The 12444-nt window shown below is 36.7% G+C and overlaps 1 protein-coding gene across 1 annotated transcript in view; it reads right to left on the reverse strand.

The window, feature by feature from the left end:
• LOC120743564 (titin-like) overlaps positions 1 to 12444 on the reverse strand; it is a 108100-nt gene that overhangs the window by 53136 nt on the left and 42520 nt on the right. The window contains exons 7-9 of the mRNA XM_040047221.1: positions 10067 to 10324; positions 9048 to 9314; positions 8647 to 8925 (exon numbers count right to left, since the gene is read on the reverse strand). Coding sequence (XP_039903155.1) covers positions 8647 to 8925; positions 9048 to 9314; positions 10067 to 10324 — 804 coding nt within the window. The remainder of the gene's footprint in view (positions 1 to 8646; positions 8926 to 9047; positions 9315 to 10066; positions 10325 to 12444) is intronic.

A 12444-nucleotide genomic window follows, 5' to 3' on the forward strand; every position in this document is an offset into this window, starting at 1 on the left:
GGCCCAATATCAGACAAAACTCCACTCTGTAGAGTAGGCAATCGTAATGGAGCAGTTGGTTTTATTTTGTGGATTCAAGCTGCTCTTTGTATTTTTGGCCACCAGATGTCACCAAACAGGACTGTGTTGAAAAGCTTCGAGTAATGAACCGTTTTTCAATACAAGCCTCAGTGCTTCAGAAAGCTTCATTTGGCCATCACTACTTTCAGGTTAACCCTAGCTGTACGACAATATTAGATTGGTGGCGATGTCATGGATCGGCAGAATGATAGACCCACTCACAGACGGGTTTGTTCACGTGTGAATAGAAACAGACAAAGCAGCTGGTGAATCTCTAATGTAGGGGTGACAAACTTCAGTCCTCGAGGGCCGCTGTCCTGAAACTTATAAATGTGTCCCTGCTGCAACACACCTGAATAAAATTAATAGGTCATTAGCAAGAGATTATTGAACTCGACTGCATGCTGAGGTTACAACCCCTAACCCCAGGGTGTCGAACTCCAGGCCTTGAGAGCCGGTGTCCTGCAGGTTTTAGATATCGCCCTGGGTCAACAGACCTGAATCAAATGATTAATTCATTACCAGGCCTCTGGAGAACTTCAGGACATGTTGAGGAGGTAATTTAGCCACTTGAATCAGCTGTGTTGCAGGACACCGGCCCTCGAGGCCTGGAGTTTGACACCAGTGCCCTAAATTTAAATAAACGTAATTGTTTGGAATAATTTACTTCTTAAAACAATTTTATTGCACCACATTCATTCACTCATGAGCTGCTGTGACATGAATCAAATGGCTGAATTGCCACCTCAGCATTCTTTCAAGTTCTAGTCTCTTGCTAATGACCTATTAATTTTATTCAGGTGTGTTGCAGCAGGGACACATGGAAATGTTTCAGGACAGCGGCCCTCGAGGACTGGAGTTTGACATCCGTGCATTAGATATTTCGGAAGGGCGGTGAAAGTATTGAGGCTTTCCAAGGAAAGCACTGTTGTTTGAAACTCAGGGGGCTTGATACACACAGAGAGACTGATTATTCCACTGAAAGACAAACAGAAACTCATATAAGAAAGAAGCAGAGCACATATCTCACTGACACAATAATATGGCAACAGCTGAGTATCTGCTTCCGTCGTAATACTGAGCTTGATTAGAAATGGTGAAGCAGGTGAATCTGATCAGCTGATCCTCTACAGGAGAGCAGCCAATGGGGCAGCAGAGAAAATGAGTGGAGCTCATGTCCACACATGTCCACAAGCACACACACAAACACCAACAGGAGAGAGAGAAAGAGACAAAAGGCAGGCCATCACGAGAGAAACTCGGGGACCACGTCAGGAAACTGTTGGGTGTATCTGGCACAACCTTGTTACCATGGAACTACATGGAAGACCAGGTATTCATGTCAGAGAACAGCAGCATTTAACTTGACAGTGGCACTGCTGCACTAGAGTCTGGATTGGCTCTTTCTATACCTGTGTGGGTTCTCTCAGAGTACGTCTGCTTCGTCCAAACATATGCATGTGAGGTCAATCAGTGATTTGAAATTCCCTGGAGCTGTGAGTGATTTTCTCTTTCCTACTCTGTTGACCCTCTGATAGACTGGTGACCTCTCCAGGTTACACCCTGCCTTGAGAGGTTCAAGCCCCTCTGTGACCGAAGAATATGGAAATTTTAATCTACAGAAAATGGATGGATGAGTAGATGACTCACACTGGGCATGTTGTAGTTGCACAAAAAGAACAAGATATTCCTGAGAAGACCAGTAAGAAATGATAAAGTAATCAAAGGGCTTTTACACTATGAAAGTTATTGAAAACAAAAGTCTACGGGTCTACTTCACTTACGGAGTGCAATAACTTATTGGGTGTTCTTTCTAAGCTGAGACAGTCAAAACTTCATTAGAATATTATTAATTACATTTTAAATTGATGTACTGTAATTATTTGTGTTTTTATCTATTACCTTTGAATCATCATATCTGCTGTCTAAACACTTTCACAATCCTGCTCCTTTTTTAAAGCCAAGAATGAGACAATCTTTCTATATTTATAGAATCACCAGATGATGTATTTGTTGTAAAACTGAACAAATAAACAAACAAATAAATACTGTATCACTGAGTGTGTTTGATGAACAAGTACCCTCATCAACACCCAAGGCATCAGCAGTTGCAAGACAGTAATCTGTGTATCTGTTGGTACCTCTGAAGATCAATATCTAGGCTCCTATTTTTAACAGTAGAGTAAATCCTGTAGTCACACTGTACATATAATTATTATTTCTGTCTTTCTCTTCCCATGTACAGCTGTTGGGTTTATGAACATTCCCCACTCTGAGCCATGTATGATCTGATAGCACTTAACTTACTTTAGTGTTTAGAACACAAACGTTCAAGTCAATTTGAATCAATTTTGTTTATTTAACAACAACTCACAATAATAGCCGCCTCAAAATGCTTTATTTTATAAGATAATCACCTTAAAATAAAAAGTCCGCTTTAAACAAGCACCTGGTAACAGCTGGGAGGAAGAACTAAATCTTACACTGACAGAAACTAAAAGATGTGGATGATATCAGCAATGTGTGAATTAGATCTATCGGGAGCAATGAAGCGCAGAAACAAGAAAACAAGAAAAATTGTTTTTCAACAAACAAGACTGTAGATTTAACAATATTTGAGATTAAATATCTTATAGGAAACACATATTCATATAACACAATTGCAGCTCTCCAAGCAGCTTCCATAAAATAAAATTTAAAGTTGATCTTTTCCTAAAGCTGTTAAAAGAAGAAAAGCAACTTTATAGAAAAATGTCAAGTGATGCTTAATTCATGCAGGGGAAGAGAAACATGTATGCTTATCATACACATCAAATGATTTTAGAAACAACACAGGAAACATCTTTAAACATGCACTGCTCAAAAAAAATTAAAGGAATTATTTTTAATCAGTGTTTAGCATCACATCACTCAAACGCCTATCCTCGATGAAGTAGCAGAAAATGTAGTTAACACTAGGTACACTAGAGGGGCAACAATGAAACGACCCCCCAAACTTGTTTTACAGGTCGAGGTCACTGACATTTTTCCCTCCTCATCTCTTCTGACTATTTTTTTCACTATTTTTGCATTAGGCTGGGGTCATCATCGTTACTGGCAGGGTGAGACGAACCCTGGATGCTACAGAGGTTGTAGACGATGTCCAACTCCTCTAGGATGCCAATTCAGTGCATGCTCAAGAGTCTGTCACCCACTGTCAGACCCTATTGTGCTGTGGGTTGTGGGTTCCTCCCACCGTCATGTGTTGAGAGTATGCAGGCAGTTCCTGGAGGATTAAGGAATTGATACCACTGACTGGTCCCCACACTCGCCTGACCAAAATCCAACTGGGACATTATGCTTCTCTCCATCTGAAGCTGCCATGCTGCAGCTCAGACTCTCCAGGAGCTCAGATGCCCTTGTCCAGATCTTGGAGGAGATCCCCAGGACACCATTGACTCATTATTCATATGCTCCAAGATTGTCAGGCATGCACACAAGCACACGTTGGCCAAACTGACAACTGAGTATCATTTAGAGTTGGTGCAATGAACATTTGACAAAATGGACAAACCTGCTGCATTATTTTGTCACTTTGATGTGTCTTTGCATTTAGCCCTCTGTAGGTTGTTGACTTTCATTTCCAAATGTTGTTTATTTTTATTTTTTTATTTGTTGTTTATTTATTGAGCAATCTAAATGTAAAAAGACTCTAAAAAGCATCCTGGTCTCAAAGCCAGATCATCAGTTGGTGCTATTATGATGAAAGAAAGTTTGTTTGACTTTATGCACTGTTTTGTAAAATAAAATAATCTCATTTTCTCCAATGATCTCTTTACTTCTAATGGAATTAACACAGTTTTGTCACTGATCCAGTTGGTTTTGCAGATCTTGTTATTAATCTGAAAGAAATGATGCAGCACAATTCAGTCATTAAAGGTGATTTAGAACTAAATTTACTCCCTAAAAACTTGAGTACTTGAGTTCATCGTTACAGCAACAAATCACAACATGTAAGCTATTTTATTTCTGCACAGTTACCCAGAGCTGTTTGTGATTTAACTTCAGAATAAACTGTTTCATCAGCTGCTGCAGGAGCTGGTTTTCCTGCAAATAAAGAAATGATTTGTCAAATGTCATTGCAAGTGCCTCTTTGTTCAAAGTGACAACTTGATTTATTTATACAGTTTTCCTTGGTGTGTAAAACGTGTAAAATCCAAAGCAAAAGAAATAAGGTACTCATTTTATTACATTACTTACCTTTGTGTCTCTTAGGTTTTGCTTTAGTGTAATAGACCTGTGCATACAACAGGCTGTCATCTAAAAGAGGATGGACAGATGAGCAGCATTAAAAAATGAGTGGCTTTAAATTCCTTTATATTTTCTGTCAGTTAACACCTACAATAACTCATCACAGGAACTGACTGAAGGAGATTTTCGCTTTATTGAAGACGAGATTTTATGACAACCTGTTACTGTTAAATCTCATTTCAGTGTCAGATCACTTCAAGCTTCCTCCACCCTGGTTATTAAGGTCAGTGACCCTATAATCCAATGATATCTAACTGATATCATTATAACCCTCTTAAAATGATGAAATAATGGTGTAGTCAATGAAGTCAAGAAAAAAGTTATATGTTATATTACTTTACTCACCGTTGTCTTTCTTGGTTTTAGATCTATCGTGGGAGACCTGTGCATACAGCACACTGTCATCTGAAAGAGGATGGACAGATGATCAGGATAAAAGGTTAAGTGTGTTCATTTTCATTACATTTATATATCTGTCAGTCAACAACACACTGATCATAGAAACCTATTGAAGGTCTATTAAAGATGTTTCTGTCATGTTTAAAAACCTTTTCTATGAAAACCTGTCAGCCCTCAAGTCAGTGTCACATCAGCTCAACCCTGCTCAGCACGACCCTTCCACTAAGCTCAAATCCAAACCTTAAGGATTACGGTTCACTTTTCCTCCGTCTTTGCCATTCTATACTCCTGCACTACTCATACCATTTATGTCCTCTTAAAACAAGATAATGTGCTCTAATCAACAGACTCCTCAAATGTTTCTTCTAATCTCTTATCTGAAACAGCACTGAAATTAATTCCACGTGATTCTTCTAGGTTAAAATATTAGAATAACAATAATAACAATGATGTTTAATACATAACTTGGCATAAGAAAAACGAAAACAAAACGTAATTACATTTAAAAAAAAATTATACCAAAATAAAGAAAAAAATATTAATCTCTGAAATGTAAAAACAACCAAACAAAAAAAGGATATAAGCAAAGAGTTAAAAAATGAAGACATGAGGTTGATTACTGGTTGTTGTCTCATACTGTTAGTAGTGACAGTAACACCAGCAAAAAGTGAAACTAGAGAATAATCAATCAGGAGGAATGAGATAGATTCATAAAACAGATTCACAATGGTTTATGTTTTGTAGGACAGACTGATCTTAAAGTTGGACTGACCCTGTGTTACACTGGAAGGACCAAGTGTCCAACCTCTTTGTTTTCTTATCTGTGTGCAGCTGATTTCTAAAACTTCCATGTTTAAACATAAATAATCACATAGTCTTCATATGTCAATGCTACTGTATCTACTTTACCATTTTGTGTGTCATCGTGGTCTTTGATTGATTCATAAACACAAGCATCACCTACAAAAACAAGCCAATGTTAGGTTAAAAATTGAATTTCTTATGGATGTGTTTGATTATCTTCTAAATCAGCAAACTAGAAACAGATAAATCGGACCTGGAGTTTAAAAATCGTCAGTAAATAAATTAATAAATACAACAACAACAACAACAAAACTTGTCATGGATCAGGCTGACCTTGGACAGTAGAGTTATGTTGACTGTGTTGAGCTTCATCCTTGATCATGTGGTTCATTGCAGAGCTCTGATTTGTGCTCCGAGTCCTGGTGGAACAAAAAAAACCCAAAAAAACAAACGTAGTAAACCGATAGATTTAATAAGAAACACAGGATGTAGTTCTAGTACAGGAGAGGGGAGATTTGAACCAACCTGACAAAGAATGAATCTGTAAGAAAAGACAATTACATTTTTTATTGTAACCTGTTGTGGTGCAGAAATATTACATTGAGCGTTCAGGATACATCTGTGATTTTTATTATTTACATCATATTCAGTTTAATATCAGATGGTTAATGGTCTCACCCTTTGACTGTTTGAAGCGACACAAAAGCAGAAGAAGAAGAATCAGTAAAACTCCACAAACGAGTCCAACGATCAAAGGAGTGAGAAATGAAGAGCTTTCAGGTGCTGCTGGAATAATACCAGGCTTTAATTAGATGCATTTATACAGATTATTAACATAATTCACATGGGAACATTTTAAAATATAGTATTATTTACAATATCACTATTCCTAATAATAACTGAAAATATTCTATTTGTTTTACTATCATATTTCTCTGTGGTGACTATTTACCTGAATAGTGATTAAAAAAAACCTTTTGAATTTCACATCACCTGTTTATCATTCCTTTATGAACAAAGGTCTTTAAACCAACAGCATATTTTGATTCATGCAAGTGGTGATAAATTCTGTGAATAGTTTTCTAATTCAAATACATAATGTCAGCTTTACAGAGACAAAAGTATATATCGCTATTTTATCAATTTGTATTTATACTTTAAAGCTCTGTGCTAATATGTTTAAGCTCAGAAGAACATTTACATTTGTTTGCAGACACTGTGAATTTTTCAGTGATGAAAATTATTATTATAATTATACAGTAGATGATGAGTGAGCATAGAAGTAGATTCACATCTTCATCTATTCTAAGTATTGTATAAAAACATAATGAATACTGACAAACTGAAGTATTCACTCTAATCTGTTGAACCCTGGTGTGCACTCTCCCCTCACAGTTGTATTCTGCATCATCGGGTTTTAAAAGCATATTTAACTTCCTGAATTCATTTTTGTTTTCCATTCATACATCCACTAAAGGTGTAAATGTCAGATCATTAACTTTTCACATTTTGTGTTTCTAGAAGAAGAAAAAAACTCACCCCTGCGATCAATCCTGACTGACTGGCTGTCCTCTGTGTAGTAAACTGGGTTTCCTCTTCCTCCTCTGCACCTGTAGAGTCCTTCCTGTGAGACACTGATTTGTCCATTTGAGTGGAAAACTGCATCTTGTGTGGTCAGAGGTTCAGAGGAGTTCTCATCTCTGTACCAGTAGTATTTCCATCCAGATGATGATGATGATGAGTTCACAGAGCAGGTCAGGGTCACACTGCCCCCTACTGGGATGTCTCTCATATCAGAAGTTATTTGGGCCTGTGGTTGGTCAGCTGTTGAGTTTAAACAAAGACACAAAGAAAATATGAATATATACCCCACACACATGGGTTGGGATCACACTGCCCTGATGTTGTCTCTATTAATGTTACCTCTTGTAAACCTCCTCTCCAGTTTCCAACAACACATAGGAAGGAATAAGACTAAACTGAAATGGTATGAGTAATCTTACAGATGCCTATAATGCATTTTATTCTTTTAGTGTTTATTGTTTTCTGTTTCATTATGATTCTTCTTTGGATTTATAAAATAATACTTGTGCTTATTCTGTGTGATTCCTTCTTATTACCACAACAGAAGACACAGAACTTCTTACTAATGGAATTTTATAAGTCCCACATCCCACACAGCTGCACAGACAAATTTAATATAGAAACATTTTATTTATGAGATTTTTTTCTAATTTCAGACTTTCATAAAACATTTTCATTTGATTAGATTATTTTTTCATGGTAAGTTTGCTTTGATTAGGGAATAGTCTTCTTCCTACATGATCAGAAGAAACATACCAACATATCTCTGTATCTATAAACCTCCTGTTGAACACATACACACTAATATCAAAAACTTCCACATCACTGTTTGTTCCATTAATAAAACGAAATGCATTAATTTATCTACCACTGTTCATGCAAAGTTCTTAAATAAAGTGTTTGAAAGCATCAATTTCATGACAAAAAAAGAAAGAAGAACATTTTTCACACAGTTCACCTCAGTTGGTAAAACAAACCAGTCACTAAAAATGTTGATTGATGCAACCAAATCACTCTCTCTCTAGGATGCCTCACCCCACAGTAATGAAACTGAACAAGGAAAATATTGCATTATTTCTTGTAATCACAAAGAAAACTAGTAATTAAAGAAAAAACATTGATCTTACTATCTCTAAATGTTGGCTAATTTAATATCGCTAATATGCTACATCTTCAGCCCACACATTTAGTCCACTTTGTATTTCCACAGACATCACCTCAGTGTTTGTTTGTAATAATAAATTTTTCCACCTTGTCAGTTTTTTTCTGTTTTTGTTTTTCTGTCATTATTGTCCTCAGGTGATGGAGCAGCAGGTCAGCATTGGCGTCTCTATACCAGCTGAAAGTTGATGACACAAAGTGGTGACAAACTGTCTACAATGAGGCTACTATCAGCTGCAGCTCTTTGTCTGACTAACAATGTAACATGCTTTGTAGACCATTGAATTCATCCTGTGCTAACCATTATGACATTTGTCAAATGGAGATCACACAACAAACATGACTTACTTGATGCTGACAATGTGAAGGCTTCACTCCACTCTGTTGAAGAATATGAGTCATCTCTGCGTCGACTCTTACACATGTAGTCTCCACTGCTGGACTCAGAAACTCTGAATGTCACATCATTATTGTGTGTCCACTGTGTGGGTGTCCTGGGTCCTCTCCATTCATACCACCACTCAGTGGTTTCACCTCCTTCCTGCACCTCACATGTCAGAGTGATCGTCTCACCTCTGAATATCTGAGGCCAGTTGGGTTGTTGTTTTACAACAACTTTATTGGAAACTGTTTACACATATTAACAGTTGAGATACAAACAGAAACATGAAATCAACACAGAAAACTTCACATTGTATGTTTGATAATCATGAGTGAATGTATATTTCAAACTAAATGACTGAACTCACTGGTTTTCTCAATGGTGACATCATCACTTATATAAGTGTAGTAAACTGGGTTTCCTCTTGTTCCTCTGCAGCTGTAGATTCCTCCTTGAGATACTCTGATATCTCTGTTTTGTTGATCTCTGATTTGAACTTCAGAGGTTGTTTGGGTTCGTCTGAACCACTCATATTTCCATCCATCAGAGCTCTGCACAGAGCAGGTCAGAGTCACACTGCCCCCTACTGGTATGATTGTTGTTCCTGCTGTCAGTGTGGCCCTGGGTATATATGCTGTTATGAAAAACAAGGGAGTGAAAATAAAAGTCATTCAGTATAAGAGCATAGACACATTTTAAAAAGCTACATTTTACTAAAGAATGCTTTAATGTTATGCAGTTTCCCAGTTAGAACAAAATCACTACCCTTCTTTATTATATGACTATTGCTTTTGTCTTTGTTCCCAGTAATGTAAGAGGTTTTGAATATTTATTTGTCCCTGTCTCAGCAGGGAGATAATCGTAATGTAACTCTTGCTGTAGATCTTAAAATAAACGCACTGTTTGTCCATTCTATGGCCTGGAAATGTCACATTAATGTAAACGTATACAGTTCTCTGATGAAGGATACACAATGATGGATTAAGAAGGCTGTATGCAGGTTTAGACAATCAAAACATCATTGAGGACCACTTTACATTAACATACATTTTTGATGTTCCCCCTTTTTCTCTTGTGATTTGCAACAAACAAAATATCATAAGGGCACAAAAAAGGCAACAAAAAAAGCTAAATTTTAACATTTTAAGATAATGATCTTCCCACTACCAATGAAATCTACAAAAAAGATTATTTTCTTTTTTGTGTTTTTTTTTTACTCTTGTCTGTCTTTTCTCTGCAGTTTAAATTTACAGCGTGTTAGAAACTGTTCACACATATTAACCGTTGAGATACAAATAAAAAAACGAAATCAACACAGAAAACTTCACATTGTATGTTTGATAATCATGAGTGAATGTATATTTCAAACTAAATTACTGAACTCACTCTCAATGGTGACATCATAACTGTCATAAGTGTAGTAAACTGGGTTTCCTCTTGTTCCTCTGCAGCTGTAGATTCCTCCTTCAGATACTCTGATATCTCTGTTTTGTTGATCTCTGATTTTACCTTCATAGGTTCTTTGGGTTCGTCTGAACCACTCATATTTCCATCCATCAGAGCTCTGCACAGAGCAGGTCAGTGTCACACTGCCGCCTACTGGTATGATTGTTGTTCCTGCTGTCAGTGTGGCCCTGGGTTTATATGCTGTTATCAAAAAGACGAAAAGAAAACACACAGCCATTGAACAACATTTTAAAACATGCTTTCATTTTATTTAAATTCCAACTTCCAAGAAGAGATGTCTTTGCTGAGCACGCATCACTCTCAGGGACTCCTCTCATCCTGCCAATAAACTCTTCCAGCTCCTCCCCTTCAGCTGACGCTACAGGACCCTACAGACTAAAACCAGCAGGTTTATGAACAGCTTCTTCCCCACAGCTGTCACCTTACTGAACTCAGTCCCCTGCTGAACCTTTCCATCCACACCCACTTATCCCTCCTAATGACCATGATCATGACTGTCATTCATTCTCAACATTCAGAATATGCTTACATTGGTTACTGCTATAGTTTAGGACACTGAACCAGTATAGTCTCTGGTATAGTGCGTACACTATTCACTATTATAGTCTGTTCAGAGCGCTACGCTTCCACTGTGAATATATTCATAGCACTTTGTAGATCTGTTTACCATATGTAGCACATCTGTATATATTTAGCAAAGCTGTATATTTGTTCATAGTACATCTGTATTTCTGCCCGTCTGTATAGCAATACAGAACATCTGTATACTATATAGATCATCTGTATATCTATACATATGTCTGTAGGTCATCTGTAAATTTGCTCTCTCTGTACATAATCTGTTCATAACTATCCCACCATTTATTTATACTACCCTTATCTGTATATAATTGCTCCTATTTTTTAGCACTTACTACTCTTGCACTCTGATCAGATGCAAACTGTATTTCCTTACCCTGTATTTATAAATGTGTAGTGACAATAAAGTTGAATGCTAATCCTAATTAAATTTATTTTTTAAATACAGTTTAAGATAATTTTAATTTTTTCTAACGTGGTGAGAGAGCTACAATTTTGAGGTTAGTCGGGTAATTCAGGTAGATCTCTAAATAAGCACAGTACAAATGTTTGTCCATTCTCTGACCTGAAGAAGTTACACTGAATGTAAACTAATGAAGTTCACTGTTGAAGGAAACACACTGATGGGTTCAGAGGGATCTGCCTGGTTTCACATTTAGACAACAGAAACATCGTCACCTTAAATTATATGGAGCTTTTGATGTTTCTTTTTTCATTATTTAAATTAAATTTCATCCACAGTTATTCTTGTTATACATTAAAACATGCACATGAGTATTTTGGTTGTAGTGTGTACTGTGAACAAAGTTAGGTAAAATGCAATGGTCATGGTTAAAGTTCAATGTTTCAATACATCAGAAATAAAATAGTTTCAATGAAACATTTATTAAACAGATTTTTTTTTATAATTCAGATGAGTATTTTAACAGGAATCATCACAGTATTAATCACTGAGGACTTACCTAATACAGTTATAAAGACAGTATTACTGTTCTTTGTATAATGTGACCCCTTCCAGCTACCAGAGCACTGATATTCACCACTGTCATATGTCGAGCCAATTTTTAATCTGTAGTCTTTGTGTGCACTGTAGGGGACATAATCTCGACCATCCTTGTTGATTTTGTAATACCAGTCAGTGTCTCTTCCTTCATTCATGTCACACTTGAAGGTAACAAACTCTCCAATGGAATATCTGGACGATTTGGGTTCAATAGTTAGCACAGCATCTAGAATCCAACACAAACAGACAATTAGCAATCTGAAACACTTATTTAATGCTCAAGGCAAGACATTGATTGATAACACTTTATTTATATTCACATAAAATGAAAATACAGTGATAAATCAATAAAAAGAAACACAAATAGGATCTGCATTAGAGTCATACAGGTTGAGAATAATCTTTGCTAAATAAAAAGGAAGAAATAGAAAAAGTGAAAACTGTTCAGTCACCTTGAGCGTGTCCACTGCAGAGGAGTGTACAGAGCACTACAATAAAGACAGAAACTTCAGACATTATCAAACTAAAGACACCAAAATGTAACATAAATAAAAAACTGTTGGTAATGATGTGTCTCATTTCTTGAGGCACATGATCAATAGTGAGTTAATGACCTTCTTAAGGAACAATCCCACTAGTGTTTAAAGTCCAGTCGCTTTCTTACCAAGCTCCTTAAAACACTGGGAGATTTTCAATGTCTGCTATGATCTGAGTC

This window comes from Simochromis diagramma, unplaced genomic scaffold (assembly GCF_900408965.1).
Source record: "Simochromis diagramma unplaced genomic scaffold, fSimDia1.1 OVJJ01000657.1, whole genome shotgun sequence".
Taxonomy (NCBI): Eukaryota; Metazoa; Chordata; class Actinopteri; order Cichliformes; family Cichlidae; genus Simochromis; species Simochromis diagramma.